The sequence below is a fragment of the Cyprinodon variegatus genome, unplaced genomic scaffold (genome assembly GCF_000732505.1).
Source record: "Cyprinodon variegatus isolate N-32 unplaced genomic scaffold, C_variegatus-1.0 Scaffold80, whole genome shotgun sequence".
NCBI classification, from domain to species: domain Eukaryota; kingdom Metazoa; phylum Chordata; class Actinopteri; order Cyprinodontiformes; family Cyprinodontidae; genus Cyprinodon; species Cyprinodon variegatus.
In genome coordinates, this window is record NW_015150533.1 from 1,315,180 (window position 1) to 1,335,387 (window position 20,208).

At 37.0% G+C, this 20,208-nt stretch overlaps 2 protein-coding genes across 3 annotated transcripts in view; both read right to left on the reverse strand.

Moving 5' to 3' along the window:
* lnpep (leucyl/cystinyl aminopeptidase) overlaps positions 1–4,484 on the reverse strand; it is a 37,592-nt gene extending 33,108 nt beyond the window's left edge. Inside the window, exon 1 of one of the 2 annotated variants that reach the window (XM_015373062.1) lies at positions 4,076–4,484. In XM_015373062.1, coding sequence (XP_015228548.1) covers positions 4,076–4,103 — 28 coding nt within the window. In that variant the 5' untranslated portion in view covers positions 4,104–4,484. Of the gene's footprint in view, positions 1–67; positions 100–4,075 lie in introns of those variants that run through there. The other variant, XM_015373063.1, reaches the window with a different exon arrangement.
* An 879-nt stretch (positions 4,485–5,363) lies between these two features.
* erap2 (endoplasmic reticulum aminopeptidase 2) lies at positions 5,364–16,208 on the reverse strand. The gene is made up of 22 exons (XM_015373066.1): positions 15,981–16,208; positions 15,684–15,761; positions 14,033–14,362; positions 13,753–13,939; positions 13,517–13,686; positions 13,287–13,425; positions 13,069–13,203; positions 12,846–12,966; positions 12,613–12,767; positions 12,383–12,496; positions 12,170–12,301; positions 11,889–12,020; positions 8,650–8,718; positions 8,380–8,555; positions 8,195–8,274; positions 7,927–8,110; positions 7,692–7,848; positions 7,415–7,599; positions 6,942–7,103; positions 6,682–6,822; positions 6,413–6,494; positions 5,364–5,790 (listed from the first exon to the last, which is right to left on the reverse strand). The coding sequence occupies exons 3-22, from the start codon at positions 14,191–14,193 to the stop codon at positions 5,644–5,646; spliced, it is 2,829 nt and encodes a 942-aa protein (XP_015228552.1). The 5' UTR covers positions 14,194–14,362; positions 15,684–15,761; positions 15,981–16,208; the 3' UTR covers positions 5,364–5,643.
* Positions 16,209–20,208: the final 4,000 nt, after the last annotated feature.

The window sequence follows — 20,208 nt, forward strand, 5'->3', positions numbered from 1 at the left end:
AGACTAAGCAGACAGTTATTAGCTGGCCTGCTGCTGTTAGCTGCTATCCACCGTCTGCCTTTCTTACCTGCGGCGTTGCTGTCAAACAGATCCATAGTAGTTTCTCTCAAAGATTTTATTTTTATCCAAAATGAAGCGAAGCAACACTTAATCTTCAAAGACGTCCGGCTGAGGTAACGTTTTAGGATGGCCTCACCCCACAAGCACACAGTTATTATCAGCAGCCTCCCCCCTGACTTAAATCAGCCTGAACAGCATTCAGACGGCTAATGTTAGCCACTGACAACTCCGACCCTCATTGTTGGCTTTGTAAAAAACGTGTGAACTGGGTATAATTATCTGTATATCCAACTATTCGAGGGGGAAATAAACCCAGATAAAAACAAAATTGAGCCCACCGGCTCAGAAGAGCAAAATTAGAAGACACTTTCCTCTTCAAGCCAGTTGTTGACAACGTTTCGTCAAGTTAGAAAGGTCTCATCCGATTGGATGATGATATTTAGGGGCGGGGCGAAGACCCCATCCTAGGAGTGCACATGATAGGTCATATTTCCTTTGATTTGCACAAGTTACGTTGATCTCCTGTATATGATGATTTTTTTTATTTTCTCTTTTTTGTAAGAATGCAAAGTGGAGATTCCTACCTGAATATGTAATTAGCGTTCTGATCAATAAAGTCGATTGCACACACACACACGCACACACACACACACATATATATATATATATATATATATATATATATATATATATATTTTTTTTTTTTTTTTTTAAGATTACCCCATTAGTCCTCCTCTGCAAAAGCTTAAAATGTGCTAATATAATACATGCTCAAGTTTAAAGAATAGAAATGTAACTACAAGCAGGAATGTTTCAAGGAGTTGGGGCTTTTGAAAACAGATTTTTACATTAAAAAAAACAAAAAACAAAAATCCTTCTGTTATTATTGTCACACAATACATCTAGTTTAACCTTTTCTTAATACAGTTTTTAAACATAGTTTTCACCTATTTGTATAATTAATTTATCTTTACTACCTTTTTACAAAGCCCATTTCTCACACATTTTTGTCTTAGACCACAAATATTCTAAGGATGCTAAGTACCTGTTTCATGTCTTTATCTATAATAATTAAATATAACAATGCTCTGTTATCAGGTTTATTAAAATAATCTGTAAGGTGTCCAGATGGTACAAAATCAAGCAACAGAATGTTTGACTGATACCAGTTAAAAAGCTAAAATAATATCAGCTTGTTTATCAATTGAAGTTTGCACAAACAAGGAAATTCTACTCTTTTTTTCCAAAAATAATGCTCTAAGCTCAGGTGTGGTGTCAATCCCAGCTTTTTAGACATATCCACACAAGTGTGCCTATATTTAACTTATGTTTGGCTGATTTAAAAACCTTAAAGTTTTCTCTCAACTATCATTAAATTAAGGTATTCCCACTGTCTGTGAACCTTTGATTTTTCTTTGAAAGCATTTTAGATTATCTGATGTGTAGGGTAAATTTTGTTTGCTGGGGCTACCCATGATGGAGCTGTAGAGTGGGTCTGCAGCTGTTCTTAGCCCAATTATTGACTGTAGGACCTTTGCTGAATTTCTTTTCTCCCTACCTACTGAGTGTAAATAAAGACCACTAATGCCACAGGAAACTGAAAAATTATATATTGGCATTCTGAATAAGGCCTTCAGGACATGTTCCTATCTGGACTGATGGAACAGCAAGCAAGCTGGTCGGAGGTGTTTTAGAAATTGTGGAAAAGAACCACTTTGTTTTTTAGTATTAGGCGGCAAGTCTATAATGGTAAAGGTCACTGAAGTTGTTAAATTTCATATTGGTGACAAGAAGCCATAGGCAGACACTTAACATATTTTGAGGCTGTTGTGGACGACACACCATGTCATTCTAATTGGATACCGTACTATTCTATCAGAAATCATGAATTGTGCTTATATAGCTTTCCTTTATTAAATAATGCTACAGTCTGATCTTTGGGGATGTCTGTGGTGAAGTCATTATAGAGGTGTTCCACATATTCTCTATCTATGTGGACAAATGACAACAAAAAGTAATGTAGATGCACAGTAGTATGAGTTGGGTAAAAGTAAACAGTTAATACAACACAATGAAGCAAGGAGGCACTATGAATCCATTTATAGACAAATTGATAATCTTTGCTCTCTTTTTCTCACACAAACAACAACAAACTGTTCATGATACCCACTATCTGCCATTTTCCTCATTAACTATTTTTTCTCTAACAGAGAAAATTCAAGATTTTGAATATTTTACGTTTACAAAGCTTTTTATTATCTCAAAAATTAAGGCAGCACGTACAAAATCCTCGAAAAATAATTAAAGTCTCTTTCCCAGAGTTACATTTTTTTTGTTTTCCCAGATGGCTGGCATGTTTCTGCTGTATGTCATTTGACCTGATCATTGAGCCAGTTTCTCAAAGTTTCCAAGTTTCTCTGAATCCATCTGATGTTTTTCTTCATATTGTCTAGGGCAAGCTGCGTTGCTCTAAGCTGGGAGGCTTGCTCTTTAATGGATTCAAAGAAATGTTCCACCTGAGGAAAAACACAGACATAAAGAGAAAATAAATTACTACATAATAAGTATTATTATAATATTGTAATATTTTCATTGCTAAGGTAAATTATTCAAAATGTTTGAATAAGTTAAATAGAGGCAGATGTCAACTTTAAAATAAACACACAAATCTTCAATGATTAAAGTATAAATTTACTTCAGTTAGCTCCTCAGGAGATGAAAACTGCCCTGTGGTCCCAATAATCATGCTCCTGATGCAGGATGAGCCTAACTGGAACCTGCATGTGTGAAAAAATGGAGGACAATTTTTAGAAATACAAAAACCAGGACTGTTGAAATAAACCCAATATTTGCTCCAAAAATCTTCGGATGAAATCTTAAGGGTGCTCTGATGGTAAGAGGCCGTTCATCAGAGAGACCTTCAAAAGCTTTCATATTTATAGACTTAAATATGCTGATATTTTAAAAATGAGTCATTCTTACTTTTCAACCAGGGAGTCCCAGTTCTTTTTGACAAAGTTCCAGGCGAGATCGTATCCCTTTGGGTTCCGAGCAACCATCCAAACCACGTAGGATAGGTCCTGTGATCGGATCACCTTCCCTTCCAGACCAATCGCCAGCAGCCTGCAAAATTAATACATACAATAACACATACTTACACAACGGATTTTCTTTACCATTTATGTCCACAATTGTGCTGTTTTTTTGTTTTTTTTCATTTCACAGTTTGTCTTTTACAAACCAAGGCAGCTGCACTGTGATACACATAATAATTTTTGCCACATAATGGTAATACCATGTCTTAGAATAAATTATCCTCCAGCACCTTTTGAGCTTGTCTGGGTCTTTGCTGGTTGCCAAAGCAAAAATAATCATTTTTTTCTGTGCTTCAGAGAGGGAAATCTTGTACAAGTTCAGAAGCGAGATCCAGCCGTGGTCATCCTGTGCTCCCACAGAGAAAATGGTCTCTGCCACATCAGTAGGTAAACTATAGTAAACACAGGACGTGATGTTAGACTCAGTGACATATAAAGTATGCAACCCATTCTTTCAGAGGATAGATGATATGGAAACGTAACATCAACAGGGAATTAGTCAATCATATTCCCTCACCTCAATACAATTAGCAATTTAAACATAGTTAAGATGAAACTATACACACTAACAAAGCCCCTTTGGGGTTAAATGGAACAAGTGAATCACAAAAATCCCATAACTACTTTTTAAAACTATCCTATCATTATGGACAAAAATCTCTAAGAAATGTTTCTGACACCTTGTTGAGTCTATCTAATAAATTAGAACTTTCCTGAAGGTACTATCAAAATGTATCATAAAATGAAAATTAAAAGTAAAATTATATTTATTAAAATGTGATTCAAACAGACTTCAATGTTCCATTGGAATGGAGCCAGTCTTTAAAGAGTTGATTTGCACGCTCCAGACAAGGCGGGTATTCCAGGTGACAGGCCAGAGACAGGACCTCCGACCTCAGNCCACCGTCTGCCTTTCTTACCTGCGGCGTTGCTGTCAAACAGATCCATGGTGATTTCTCTCAAAGCCCCCCTTCTTTCCTAAAGGATCTGAAAAAGACTCCGAACCTCCAAGGACGTCTGATTGAGACGATGTTTACAGGTTTACCCCCCAAACAACAACCAGCTCACAGTTTATCAGCAGCCTCCCCTCAGACTAAAACAGCCAGAGCAGCATTCAGAGGGCTAATGTTAGCCACTGACAGCTTCAATCGTCATGATTGGCCTGTGTAAATAAACGGAGTATATTTGTCTGTATTTCAATTCCGGCAACTAAAAAACATAAGAGACAATTTTAGTCCAACATATGGTGCTAACGGGAGTTAAAATAAATGATCATTTTCTTCTTCTCTGGACCAGTTGTTGACAACGTTTCGCCAAGTTAGAAAGCGAACATCCGATTGGATGATGCTAACGGGGGGCGGGGCGACTCGGAAGAAATATCCAGCTAATAATCCCCTGTTGAACTTTAGCTGATAACAGTATCAGACATCCCAAGTTTCAAAAACCCATTTTCAGGGAGATGCTTATCCAGCCGTTTAAACACAACACCAATAGCACAGCAGACAGTGGTACTTTTAATTACTATGTTAATAACTGTGTTTAGTTCATTAGACGGTTGGTAAAAAAAACAAAACTCATATAATATGTTTCAAACCGCAATAAAGATCTTGATACCCAGAGAGAACCAGGGGAGAACATGCAAACTCCATGCAGAACGAGCCAGGCCAGGAATCGAACCCGGATCTTCTTGCTGAAAGTGAGCAGCAAGAAGCCCCTCCTTAAACCATTTTATTTAAAAATCACGTTTCCTCTTTACTTTTTCATCAATCTCTTATTGGACTATCTAGTTTTGTCTGATTTGTTAACCACCTAACCCAAACGAACACCCAGAGGAAAATTATGGTTGAAATTAGAAACATCTGGAACACCAGCTGTAATTTTTGCAGTGAATCCAGTTTTACAGAAGAAATGACTGAGTGGGAATTAACTAAGACATTAGAAATTGAACCAAATTAGAAAATTAGAACTAACCAACTATTAGTGTGGTTAAATGTGTAGATTGTGTATAAGTAATTTTATTTGTGTGATTAAGAAAACAATCTACATAGGAATCGATATTGTCCACCCAGTTTGAGTAAAAAAAAAGAAAAAAAAAAAAAAGAAAGAAATACTCAACTAATGAAAGAGCTAGCTTTCATGCCCATTATAACTGAAGGGTTACTTAAAAAAAAAAAAAAAAAGTAAACACACATCACAAAGACTGAAAATATGATATTTACAACCAAATACGGAAGCTAACACAATATAAACAAAGGTGCAAGGAGGTAAAGTGAATTTATTATCAACTTGGTTTCTCTCTGTCATACAGATGCAAAATGACAACAAAGTTCTCAACCTCCCATCCCCAATTTTTATCAATCACATTATTTCCCTATTTCATGTAAAAAAAAAAAAAAACAAAGCCACACAAATGACACACTCACAGTAATTTGTAAAATGTCCATTTTGTGTTTTTATAACAACCTTGTTCCTGTCTTTTTGCTGTCTGTCATTTCATTTGCTCATTCACCCAGATTCTCAGTGATTCCAAGTTCCTCTGAACCCAACGAATATTTTTGTGCACGTTGTCCAAAGCAAGCTGTGTTGCTCTCAGCTGAGAGGCCTGCTCTTTAATGGTTTCAAAAAACTGCTGCACCTGTAAGACAAAATACACTCTTTTGAGAGCAAAAAAACGCATCAGTTTACAAAATACTAGCACACAGCAGTGAGGACTTAAGTACAGCTAGATTTTGGTATAAAATCAGCCCTTTTATGGGGTCAAGTTTGGCTGAGGTCCATTTAATTGTAAAATTAGCTATGATATACCTTTTCCTAAATCGTAACAATTCTAATACACTGTAATTTGATTTTGTTTAGAATAAATTCATATCAATGATGTTAACCTACAAAGTTTTAAATGCATCACCTCCTTTCTATATGAATACTCCAGAAAATGTGCATGATTCTGTCACTGCATGTGTTAAGGGCTTTAAAGACCCAAAGTCTATCCATATGTCGTTCTTCGACTTGGAATGATCTACTGAGCACCGACAGGACAGATTTAATCATGTCTTTTTTCAAGGAAGTGTTGAAGACCAACACTTCAGGTTGGCTAACTGCATTTCCATTAAGTAGCTCATTCTTAATTTAGATATACACCACAGTATGATATCCTCATTTGTTGGTTGCATTGGATAAAAGCATCTGTCAAGGGCATAAACATGGTAAAAAACATTTTTTTTTTACACATAAACGGTATGATGAATGTGTCAATTTACATCTGTGAGCTCCTCTGGAGATGAAAATTTTCCTGTTGTTCCCATAATGATGTTTCTGATGCAAAATGAGCCTAACTGGAACCTAAATGTGAGAAAGAAACAGGAAAAAAATCCAGAAAACTCAAAGTGCTGCTTGTGATATAATGAATAGCTCTACAGTTGATACTGAAAATATTACTATGACTGCTAGAAAAAACTACAAACCACTTTTACAGTGAATATGTACTGCCATACAATGATATCATGCTACAACACTTATTTAGACTGACTTCTCAACCAGTGTGTCCCAGTTCTTTTTGACAAAATTCCAGGCCAGGTGATGTCCTCTTGCGTTTCTGGAGATCATCAAAATAAGATGGGAGAGGTCCTGTGATCGGATTACGTTTCCTTCCAGACCCATTGCCAACAGTCTGGAACATAAATAAATAAATCTACATTATTTCTGTAATGTACTGTGATGTAATTAATCTTTTGCCATGATGGCTTTACTATCTATTAAGAAAAAAACTGGGAAAAGGTCTCAAGGCACCTGTGCAGTTTGTCCTTGCTTTTGCTGCTTGTCAAAGCAGAGAGGATCTTGTCTTTTTGGGCATCAGAAAGGGAAATCTTGTACGTGTTTAAAAGGGATGTCCAGCCGTGTTCATCCTGCGCTCCTACGGCGAACACTGTCTCTGCCACATCAGTAGGTAAGCTGCAGTAACAAGAATGAGAGATGCTAATGTTATAGACCCAATAATGCATCAAAGCATGTACCGTAATCTTTACTCTCAAAGGATTACATGTTTAGCATTGTTATTTTTTTAAGTTTGTCCCTGCAGGCTTATAAGGATGCATGTAAAGATGTGATTGAAACAGACTTCAATGTTCCGTTGGAATGGAGCCAGTCTTTAAAGAGTTGATTTGCACGCTCCAGACANACTTTCCTGAAGGTACTATCAAAATGTATCATAAAATGAAAATTAAAAGTAAAATTATATTTATTAAAATGTGATTCAAACAGACTTCAATGTTCCATTGGAATGGAGCCAGTCTTTAAAGAGTTGATTTGCACGCTCCAGACAAGGCGGGTATTCCAGGTGACAGGCCAGAGACAGGACCTCCGACCTCAGACGTCGCTCAGACACAGTGCCGCTGTCACTCCATGTCTGCTGGTCAATGACAGCTCCGAAAAACTGCAGGATGTACTTCTGCTCAGAGGCAGAGAAACAGCAATTCACATTCAAGACAATGTCAGAATAAAATACTTTTTAGGAAATGCTTTGATGTGCTGCTCTCTTACTCCCAGGTTCATTGTTAAAAGGGGCTCATCCATCCTCTCAGTCATGTGGTAAAAAAACTGCAGATATCCCAGTCCTTCAAGGAGTGGTACTGTGTGTTTCTCTAGTTGTACATAACCAATCAATTCCAAGGCTTTGGTAAGTTTGAGATGGCCCGCCCTTTACAAGGATAGAAAATTACATCCTTACTTTCTTGCAGAAATATAGAAGCATTTCTTATGCAACATTATCACTTACGTGACCAGCTGAAATGCATTGTGTATCAAGTGGGTCCTGTCCTTGTAGCTCAGAGCAGTGTGGTTTTCCCTCAGTAATTTTACTATCACATCCCAGCCATCATCAGCATAATGAACCACATAATAACCAGTCATATCAGAATTCACTTTCACCCAACTAACTTCTTCTCCGATGTGTATGCTGTCTAATAAACAAAACAGCATAAAACAGTTGGATTATCAGAAAGCAAAGCTGAAAATGGTAGATGGTAAATGGTCACAGGTCTTACCTGTGGGAGAAGTCATCAGATGTCTGTGGATGGTGTTGGACGTGTCAGTCTTATATGTCAGAGGAATATGCCAAAGGAAACTATTTAAAAACAAAAGTGTGTATAAAAGCTAAAAATGTGTTCATTTCAAAAATTGGACCAAAAGTTTGAAAGGACCATTAAGTTACTAATACTTGTGAATTTACCCTTGTTGCACAGCAGCCCACTGAGGATCAGAGGGAAGAACCGTCCTCAAGAACCGATTCTGCCTAAGCAGCAGTCGGGGCCCTTTTCTGCTCACAGTAACCAAAGGAATCCCTTTCTGTAGAGTCCAAGTGTTCATCATGGCTGTCAGGTTCAGGTGTTCCCCTGCAAACAGATACTGCAGGACGACATTAAACATCAGCACTTGCAAACCATATTGTTTGAATGTTTTGACATCAGGAGAGCGAGTGAGGTTTAAATATTTTACTCACTGCATTCTTAGAGGCCTGGTCACTGCTGTAACAATGTTTTCCTGAGGTGAAGTCATCTTCTGAGCATGTCTGGAAGATTAGAGAGGTTTCTCTCTTTTTAAAAAATATTTGACTTTGTTTGATTCTATCCATTTACACCACATGCAGGTGTTTACTTATTAAAATGGCTGATAATAAAGGCGTAAAAAATGGTAAAATCAATGTTAGCACAAGTGACCTGTTGTGTAACAGTGTATTTTAAAGACCCCCCAAAAAATAAATAAATAAAATAAAATTGAAAATTAAAATGAAAGTGAAAATAAAGGAAGTATAATGTACCAAAGCACATACAGTGTTTATGTGGCCACAAATATCCAATTTCAGAAATGTTCTCAGCAGCTTGATCCTTGTTTCTCAAAACCTGATAGAAGTAAGTAATGATCCCTATCCCTAAAACTGATTTTGAAACAAAGAAATTGCAAAAAAAATATATATATATCTGTTCATCCAAGCAACCTTCAATTATCTAAACCACTTTTCATTGGTGTTCTGGTGCCAAATCCAGCAGTAATGTTTTTGGGATAACAGGATAAAACAGTGGCACACAGGACAATGCACCATCACACACTCAAACCTAAGAACAATACAAACTGAGCAACTTAAAAAACTCTCAGAGTTAACTGATTTGGGCCATGGCAAGCTAAGAGCAAGCTCTGATAAAGAATCTGAAATAATTAGATTACAGTTGCAGGTCAGAAAACCATAGTGTGCTAATTCCTCTGCTCAAAAAAGCACACTAATGTATTCATGACATGTTAATGGGTTTCTTTGATTTACTGGTTAAAAAAAAAAACTATGGTATAATATTATCTTTTTAACTTTCAAAAAAAAAATCTCAGTAATGCTGTTACCATATTTTCAGTGCACAACATCAATATTAGATATTAATGCCAAGGCTGGTAAGATGTCTTTGATTCTATGGTGCAGTGTTGGTTCCAAAAGTAAGAGCATTGCCCACTCAGCTTGGCACCAATACTGCACCATACATGATTCTACCACCTGAAGTTTTTACTTCGATAGTCTGGGCTTAATTTAAAGCACAAGAATCTTGTACTGACTATAAAAGATACTGCTGATCTGAACCAAGGTTCCTGTATTTTTTTTCTATTGTGTGATTTTTTTAAAATATATTTCTCACGTGTCATCCTTAAATACCTAATATTATCTGATAAAAATTTTGTTGTTAATTGTTGCACTGATTTGTTTAAAGCAACAAAAGGTGCTGAGAATATTTTATCACAACAAAATGTATTGATAAAAGCTGAAAAAACATATTAGAAGGAAAGCAAAGCAAGCCAGATTTATAATATCTGGAAGGTGAAGAAATATAAATCCATTTGAAGTTCAAATGTTGTCCAGATAAATAATTATGTCCATTCCATTTTGGAATAATGAATTAAAAATAGTGAGAATGCAACCATAGCAGACCACACAAATCTTGCTCCCTGTAGCTACAACTTTGAAAAATGTATCGCACAGCTTCATTAAATGGTTTGTTTAACAGGAAACCTTGTTAACATTTCAAAATGCTGGAGAAAGATTACAGGATCTCTTACATTGGCAAGGCTGTCCCACAGGTCCTGATTTTGGGCATTTCCGTAACTGTGCTTGCGAAGGTATCGTACTATCCCACTCTGAANTTGGAATGGAGCCAGTCTTTAAAGAGTTGATTTGCACGCTCCAGACAAGGCGGGTATTCCAGGTGACAGGCCAGAGACAGGACCTCCGACCTCAGACGTCGCTCAGACACAGTGCCGCTGTCACTCCATGTCTGCTGGTCAATGACAGCTCCGAAAAACTGCAGGATGTACTTCTGCTCAGAGGCAGAGAAACAGCAATTCACATTCAAGACAATGTCAGAATAAAATACTTTTTAGGAAATGCTTTGATGTGCTGCTCTCTTACTCCCAGGTTCATTGTTAAAAGGGGCTCATCCATCCTCTCAGTCATGTGGTAAAAAAACTGCAGATATCCCAGTCCTTCAAGGAGTGGTACTGTGTGTTTCTCTAGTTGTACATAACCAATCAATTCCAAGGCTTTGGTAAGTTTGAGATGGCCCGCCCTTTACAAGGATAGAAAATTACATCCTTACTTTCTTGCAGAAATATAGAAGCATTTCTTATGCAACATTATCACTTACGTGACCAGCTGAAATGCATTGTGTATCAAGTGGGTCCTGTCCTTGTAGCTCAGAGCAGTGTGGTTTTCCCTCAGTAATTTTACTATCACATCCCAGCCATCATCAGCATAATGAACCACATAATAACCAGTCATATCAGAATTCACTTTCACCCAACTAACTTCTTCTCCGATGTGTATGCTGTCTAAAAAACGAAACAGCATAAAACAGTTGGATTATCAGAAAGCAAAGGTGAAAATGGTAGACCTTCACACAGGATGATATTTAATCTCTTACCTGTGGGAGAAGTCATCAGATGTCTGTGGATGGTGTTGGACGTGTCAGTCTTATATGTCAGAGGAATATGCCAAAGGAAACTATTTAAAAACAAAAGTGTGTATAAAATAAAAAAATGTGTTCATTATAAAAATTGGACCAAAAGTTTGAAAGGACCATTAAGTTACTAATACTTGTGAATTTACCCTTGTTGCACAGCAGCCCACTGAGGATCAGAGGGAAGAACCGTCCTCAAGAACCGATTCTGCCTAAGCAGCAGTCGGGGCCCTTTTCTGCTCACAGTAACCAAAGGAATCCCTTTCTGTAGAGTCCAAGTGTTCATCATGGCTGTCAGGTTCAGGTGTTCCCCTGCAAACAGATACTGCAGGACGACATTAAACATCAGCACTTGCAAACCATATTGTTTGAATGTTTTGACATCAGGAGAGCGAGTGAGGTTTAAATATTTTACTCACTGCATTCTTAGAGGCCTGGCCACTGCTGTAGCAATGTTTTCCTGAGGTGAAGTCATCTTCTGAGCATGTCTAAATAAATATATTCTTCTTTTTTATTAAATATTAAACTTGGATATGAAATATACTGGTCCAATATTAACTAACATTGTTCTATTTTTTTCATATTTTTCTTTTCATTTTTGTGTCAAATGCTAAGGCAGAACAACAAACTCACTTTGTCCTCTTGTTACTATAAATGTGAAAGATGCACTGCACAGCTTTACAATGCTTCTTTATTAAGATGTTCCCTAATGTAATCTAAGGTCTGAGAAAAAAACATAGTGTCTTACATTTGACAGGCTGTCCCACAGGTCCTGATTGTTAGCATTTCCGTAGCTGTACTTGCGTAGGTATCGCACAGTCCCGCCCTGAAACACCTCTTCAGTCAGAAAATGCCTTAGCATGTGGAGGACACATGCTCCCTAGAAAAAAATTGTAGCTGTTAACTATGAGAGGTAAAGAAGATGTACTGATTTCTCCTAGTGTGTAAAAAATATCTTATTATGTGAATTTTGTGTCTGCAACCTCAATTTAGGGCCTATCAATTATGATCAAAATAGAGAGCTTGTACCTTGTCATAGGAAACTGTGTCAAACATCTCTTCAATCTGAGTGGTGCTCTCTGCAGGGCTGGATATAGGCCGGGAGGAGTTCAATGAATCAAGACCAAATGCTGCAAAACATGTGTGCAGTTGATACTCTTCCTGCCAAAACACATCACATCTGAATATCAAACATCTCCATGTAGCTTTTATGGATATATTTACAATGATTAAAGTGCATACAACTTGGAGATCAGGGTAAGTGGCCTCCACTGAAATGTATTCCATGTATCTAGCAAATCCTTCATTTAGCCAGATGTCGTTCCACCAATCCATGGTCACCAAGTTCCCAAACCACTACAGTGCAAACAAAAGAACTTTAGCTCTAAGTCTTTGTCTAAATCTAGGGCATTTAGAGTAGAATTGTGAGATAATGATCTGAATGCCTTATTGAGCTGAACTTTTTTTTTTACCTGATGGGCAAGTTCATGTCCAATGACCATTGTAACCCAGAGTTTATCAGAGATGGAGGACGTGAGGGGCTCATAGAGAAGGCTGGTCTCTCTATAGGTAGTCAGGCCCCAGTTCTCCATTGCGCCAACCTGAAAATCTGGGATGGCAATTAGATCTGCAAGAGGATGAAAAAGTAATGAAGAGTAGAGGGTAAAGACTAGACACAAGACATAAGAAAGGAAATTAATGTAACCTTGTTTGGGTAAAGGATAGCGAATGTTGAAGTACTCCTCATAGAAGTCCAGCATTTTAACTGCAACCTCCAAAGCATAGTGAGTTTGCTTCCACTTCTCAGGCGCAGCATAGATGGAGACCTATAGAAAAATCAAAACCAGTGATGAACCAAAATTCAGGGTTGAGAAAGTTATAGTCAAGTAAAAAAGTGACGGCAGTTTAGCAAACCGTGAAGACCTCACCTTGACCCCTGATGATGTTGTTGCACTGACAGACTTGAAGTCACAAACGATGAAAGCTACAAGGTACGTGCTCATTGTTACGCTCGGGGCAAACTGATCTTCAAAAAGCTCGCCGCTCAGTGGTGTAGTTTTGATCTGAAACCCAGAGGAACGCTGAGGATTTTTCTTTTATCAATGTATGAAATGTATGCAGCGCCTTTCAAAGATGCAGCACTCACTACTGGCATGTTGGAGAGAGAAATGTACTCTGGGCTCCTCCTGATCCGCACAGAGAAATTGGCTTTGAAGCTTGGCTCGTCGAAACAAGGAAATGCCATTCGAGCGCTTGTGGGTTCAAAGTGAGTGGAAGCTAGGTTTCTGTAAATAGATAGTAGCACAGTGGTGGCAGAAGGTGTGTGTTGGATAATGTTTACAGGATGGCTAAAAAAAACAGGAAACTTGCTCTTACCTGATCTCTCCTTCACTGGTTCTGTAGGTGCTCTTATAGAATCCATAAAATCCATCTGCCAGCTCTGCTTCAAACTCTATATACAAGAAATACTTCTGCCCACTGCTGAGAACCCTGGGAGAAAAAATGCCTATTTGCTCGTGGGAAGGGTTGTGAAGAACTGGGAGAACCTAAAACAGAAAAGGATTGTCAAGCTGATAAGTGACAGAAAAAGCCCCCCTTGTACTAGTAACTACCTGATCAGATACATGAGCAAGGTCAGGATCTAAAATTGTGGCCTTGGAGATTTGAAGACCCTTGCTGTGTAAAACAACCCAGTTTGTATTGTTGTGGACATCAATCTGAATCTGCACTGAGCCCGTGAACCTGAGAGTTGTGAGGTTAGGGTGCAGGAGAAGGTGGTAGTGAAGAGGAACAATATACCTGAAACACAGAAACATGACAGTTAATTCATCAATGAGTCAAAACACAGATATCTGCGTTTTTTGTTTTAATCTGACCGTATGTGTTCAGTACCTTGGCAGGCGAAGGCGACTCCAGGGGAAAGACAGATTACCATCAGCCAGAGGTGGCTGTTCTCCAGTAGAACTAGGAGGGTTTGTTGCCTGCTCTGAGGTCTGGGACCCAACCAGAAACACCTTGACAGCCAACAGCACTAATAACCCTACTGGAATCATTGCAAAGGGAATGACTTTGCAATGATTCAATAAAATGACTCAGTATGTGACCAACTCTAAGCACTCAGCTCTTTTAACTATAACCTGAATGTTGAAGTCAGTTGCAGCAACCACTCAACATTAATTATGAAAATAAAATGACTACTCTTCTGGGATTCTTCTTTTGAACCTGAAAGACAAGAAACAAAATCAAGCATAAAAAGTCTAACATCTGTGTATTCATTGTTTCTTTGCATAAAATAATTTTATTGCAGGTTTGAATATAAGCAACCTCTTTTCTCAAACTATTCTAGAAGACAGTCTGGGAACTGAACTTGAACGGCAGCTAAATTATTCTGATGTAGTTATACATCCATTTATGAAATCCTACTTTTGTAAAGTAGAAAACAGAAGCCTTTTTAATAGAATTGAATGACTCCTGTTCACTTTAACTATTATACCATTGTTTTATTCCTGCCACTGCTAAAACATTTTCTCTCCTTTTTCTTTCTCAAAAAAATTTTTCTGACAGAGGAATTTTGTGTGCATCTGCAAATGGAGTCGTTGACAAAGATATTGCTACTCATGGCTGTGTAATTATTGCTTTATTTTTCTCACAGGAAGAAAAACTGCCTCTAAACCTTTATGTTTAGCAGTGGCTCTATCCTGGACAGAGTCAGTATATTTAGTCAGTTATCTTCTGTAAACTTCCTTTCAGTGAATTGTATTAGTTTAGCAGCATCTTGTTCCTAGATAAAGCCAGTAACAGAGATACAGTATTTGTTCTTTTCTGTGCTGCTTCTTGTACAATAGTCTACCTCCTCCATAAAACATACGGTACTCATGGCCAGTGGTTCCCTGTTTTTTTTATCTTGTTTCTGTCTCCTTAACATGTCTGAATCCTTCCGTTAACAGGGAGTTTTTACTTCCCACTGTCACCACATGTTTGCTAAGAATGGTTTTATACTCTAAAACTGACCTGTTGGAGCTAAATAAGACTTTATGCCATATAACTGGTTTCTGTTACCAGAAAATAAACAGATTTTTTGGGACATAAAACACTTTCTTTGTATATTAATATAACTGCAGCTATCGAATGAATTATCAAGTCAGTGTCCAAAATAAAGAGGCTAAATTATTCCCATGGAGCAGGTGGAGTAAACCTGCTAAGAATAACTAAGCCATACAGAGCACATGCTTAGTTAATTCTGGCACACAGCAGACCTATTTCTTTAGAGGAGTCAAACATGTGAGCATAAACAAGACAGCCTTCATCATGTGGTCAGAAAGAAAGAAGTGGACTGTAGGTGACAGCAGCTGCCGGAGCACAGCTATAGTTCAAACCAGGCTCCAGGAACATTCTTAAAGCTGCACTGTGCCAGACATATTATTTATGCACATATTTACTGAATCTAAGATACCCTACAACCTAAAAACATTGTTAGAGATGATCTAGACTATAGCTCTATATCTGATGTGGAAAATTTCAACTATTACAAAACAAGCATTACCTCGATCACTTTAGCTTCATCATGCTTCCTTGATCATCCTGCTTTTCAGTTTCGCTTTCCCTTTTAAGATGCCGCCCACTGAAGATTAAAAAAAAACTGCTCAGATTAGTTTGTAGGTGTGTGTCCACTAGAAAGAGGTGAGATAGTGACTTAAGATGATAGGATACAGACAAGAATCTTTTATTATAACTTAATGAAGAATACATTGTGAGCAACGTGTCCAAATTGGTTCATATATTTATTACTTTATAGAAGTGTGTGTGTCTCTGTGTGCAGGTGCTACTGATATCATCTTACCTCAGTGTAACAGCCAAACACAGGTGGGTCTCCAGTTGCCAGTGTTATTCCTAATGCCTTCCTTACTTTCCTGTAGTTTTAAGGAATCCCATAAAACGTTTCACACTTTGTCTTTCTCTCTCTTCCCTCTGTGTTTCTGGGTGTTAGAGTTTCCCCGTGTGTTGTGAGGGTGTAAGGGGTTTCCATTGTTAGTAAGGTCACAACAATGAGACATGCCAATCCCCCACAATGCAATGCTCCTGGCAAAGCCCTCTTTTTAATGCAATCACACACAAGGTACACAAACACGCACAAAACTCACACACATGTACAGTAAACACTGAACAGGGCTTGTGAAAGTCAGAGTAACTGCAGGGTAGAAATGGCGGAGCCACCCAGGGGACTTATTTATCTTCCCATTATCTATCTATGGACTGGTGAGAGCTTTAACTGTCCTTCTTATTTTGTAAAGAGGGAAAGTATGCAAAATTATTTTTGTTACAGGAAAATAAGCCTCTATTGGGATTCTGCTCAATTTGCTTGGATTTGTTTATTATATTTTCACTCTTTATGGTACTTTACTACCAACATTTTAAATATTTTTATTGTTTTTAGAAAAAAAAAGTTGATGCATAACGATGCTTAGAGATATCACAGTGCTCCTATTTTATAGCCTCTGCTTTGCCTAATTTTTCATTGTAGAATTGATTTTAAGGTGCTCTGAATTATGTTTGAAATAACTTAATTTGTATTAGCTGTACAATTATGTCAGATTTTCTTTTAGAGTACCAGACATCAATAATTCTAAATGAAAATTAGGGTTAAGGCTACTTTTTTTTTTGGGGGGGGGGGACAGCATTACTGAAGATCTGACAGCAAAATAGACTAAGACTTCAAAAAGAAAACCTAAGACTTATTTGTTTGGAATTTTACATTTAGTCATTTCAAACAAAACTTTCCTACTTTAACATCAAGTATTTATTTTCCTCTATTGCTATTATTTATTTAAATTCCACTTATAATTAGAATTGTTTTTTAATTTGTGACACCCTTTTCATGACCTTTCATCTATGAATATCATATTTTTGACTACCTTCAATGTCCCCAGTCTTATCCTCAATGCATTTGTTTTTCTACAGTCTTGCAAACAACCTTCACCTCTGCTAAAACTCTTTTTTTATTGTCGTTGTTTATTTGTTAAGCTCCTGATTTTTTTGCCATACCATGTTTCTGTTTTCCTCTGTTTGGCTCTTTGAAATTCATTAAATAACTGATTCTCTCATTTATTTTCTTATTAATGTGTTTGAGCATGTATACCACCAATTCTTGCTGTTTCTTTCAGTGTCCAACTTTTCTAAGTTTACTTATAAAACTTTTTAATATGATTTTTTCTACTGTTCTTGTTGCAGGAGCGGTTGAGGGTAATCTGCTGGCTTCTCTTGCTCCACCGGTCCACCTAACAGGGGAGAAGCTTGGCTTGACACTGCTGGTCTGTGTGGTGAGCGACTTCAGGAGAGGCCACCTGGAGATCAACTGGAGGTCAGCCTCTGATGAGGGCTACAGCTACGCCAGTCCATACAACGGTGCTGTGACCAGGAAGCATCGTGGTCACAGTGCTGTGGCGATCATCACCGTAGTCACCAGTAACTGGCCATCTTACAGCTGCTCAGTGCGACGGAGGAAACACTCAAGAGCCAAAAAATTGCACAACATCGCCTCTACAGGTAATGATCAGAGTCTGAATTTATTTGTCATGAATTTGATTCAACAGCACTTAAGTTAGCTGATAATCCTTCTACTATTCTTAAAGCTGATGCTGAAATGTGCAACAACGATAATGAAGAAAGAGAAGGTATAGCATTTTTAAATGACCTCAATGAAAAATTGTCAGTTTGTAAAGCAGATTCTACTTGCTGACATGTGTGTTTATTTACAGCTCTTGCAGTGAGGACGAACATTGTGGTGGTGATGTGTATGAGGCTCCTTCTAATGAAGATAATAGTCTTTGATGCACTAATGACTGTTTATGTTATTAAATGGTAAGAGTGATTCATTAAATAGGACGCTATAACAAAAAAAATCAACAAAATACATCAGATCTTATGGAAAACAGCAGAACATTTCATCAGTGATCACCCAGTTGAAGATAGAAGTTTCCAGCTTTTTTGCTTTAATAAACGTATTCTTAATTTATTCAATACCATAAAATTAAAACTGGTCAGAGTCCTGGAGCTGGTTACTGATGGAGGTGATTTTGCCTTGACATTTAAGTAGTCATTTTTCAAGATACCAGAACCAAAGAAAGTGGGTCTCTATGTACTGTATGTACATTTAACCATTTTAGCATTAGGACATATCTACTTTATAGGTTCATTATGGTTGAGTTTGAATATGTTTTACTTTTCTTAGAAAATAGGAATAGATCCCAAATAATTAGATGGGAAATTTGAGCAAATAGGCAAATGAAAAAAATTAAAGCAAAAACTAGTATTTCTTCAAAATGAGGTGGATGTTAACAGGTTAAATTTTAACTACTGAAACTGAACTTTTATTCACTAACTGCAACTAAAAAACCTAATATGTCAATAAAAGAGGAAATACGTTTATATATTAAGAACAAATCTTAACAAAATGTTTGTTTTTTTTTTAGATTTCTTGAAAGGAAGAGCTCTGGATGCTGAACATGATGGTATAAAGAATATTGAGCAACTGAAGCTTCTTCTTTTGTCAACTCTGAGATGGTTTATACTCCCGAAGATGAAAGGAGCTCTCCCATCCTTTATGGTTGACCTCTAGAAGTTGGTTTTGCAGAGAGCTTTGGTAAAAGCTAAAGGAGTCAGAGAAATAATCCTCAAGTACTTACCGCTCTGAACTGGTAGTGGCGCCTTTTTTGGGGGGTTTTATTTCAAATTCCAGGTGTCGCCGACTGTGGCAGTTGAAAAAGACTGTTTGTGAGGCCAAGTCTGATGGTATCTGATTAAGACATAACGGCACACAGGTGGATCAATGCTTGTAAATTTCACATACTTTTAAAGATGCTTGTGGAGCTCTGGTACTGTATTTTGTTTTGATACATTTATTTTAAAAGACATATAGGAAATGGCAAAATACAATTTAAGGTAATTACCAGTTCCATTTCAGACATTTAAATAACCAATTATTCACTGCTTTTTAATTTTTTTTATACTTATACCCATAAACAGCGATTGAGGCGTGGACTTTGACTGGGCCATCCCAACACATGATTATGCTTTGAACCAAATTATTTTATTGTTTTCAGCTCTGAGTGTTTTTACTGTCATTGTCCTGTTTGAAAATCATCTCTAGCCCAATTTTTTTTATTTTTATGGTCTAACAGCTTTTCTTCTATAACTGGAGATTCTTACACCCCATGATCTCTGACCAGGTCTCTTAGCTCTGCTGAATGCATCGCTGGGCTGCAGTATGATGCTACGGCCATGATCTATATTCAGAATGGGTGCCGGGTTTTTTTTTTAACCCTAGAATTTGTTAAGCAGTATTGAAATAACTGGGGCAAATATAAAATAAAATAAGTAGTTGTTTTAAAATACATTTTCCCTCAACAATAAGATGTATCATTTTGAATATAAAATTCCAATGAAATGTATAGATTTTGTGGTTGCATCGTGATAAACTGAGAGTAGTTCACATTGTTTGAAAATTCTATAAACTATAAACTGCTGTGTTTATTGGCACAAGCTGTAAGATTCATTGAAATATAAATGCAAAAAAGAGAATTTATAATGCAAAAAAGAGAATTTATAATGCAAGATAAAATGTCTAGTTTATATCGCTACTGCAGTCATTTGAGCATAACAGTTTATTTTAAGGAAATAATGTTCCATATATGCTAGTGTTTAATTGTTTAAAATTTCACTTGTCTTCCTCTAAACCATTTTATCAACAAGTGGGTTGTCAATTGTTGCACTGACTCTAAAAGAGCATTTGTGAATTTATTTCATCTGCATATTTGACATTTTAAATTGATAAAACGTTTTTTGTACTCATTCTTAATTTTTTTTTTCTTTTCTATATATTTCTGTCAGTTACGTTTTCACCAGTAATAAGGTAATGACCCATTTAATCATTATTTACATACTTTTTCAACCAAATATATTTTTATTACTATTTGAATAACTGTGTTAATTAATGTTTTACTTCTACTTTAGTAAAAATGTCCCAAAGTAATGCTACTCTTACCTAAATACAAAAAAGGCTTCTCCTAAAC

Coding starts and splice junctions, on each gene's coding strand:
- erap2 (XM_015373066.1), bottom strand. CDS start 14,193: ATGATTCCAGTAGGGTTATTAGTGCTGTTGGCTGTCAAGGTGTTTCTG. Junction 13,940..14,032: donor AGTCGCCTTCGCCTGCCAAG/GTACTGAACACA, acceptor TCTGTGTTTCAG/GTATATTGTTCCTCTTCACT. Junction 8,719..11,888: donor TGTGGGACAGCCTGTCAAAT/GTAAGACACTAT, acceptor CTAATCTTCCAG/ACATGCTCAGAAGATGACTT.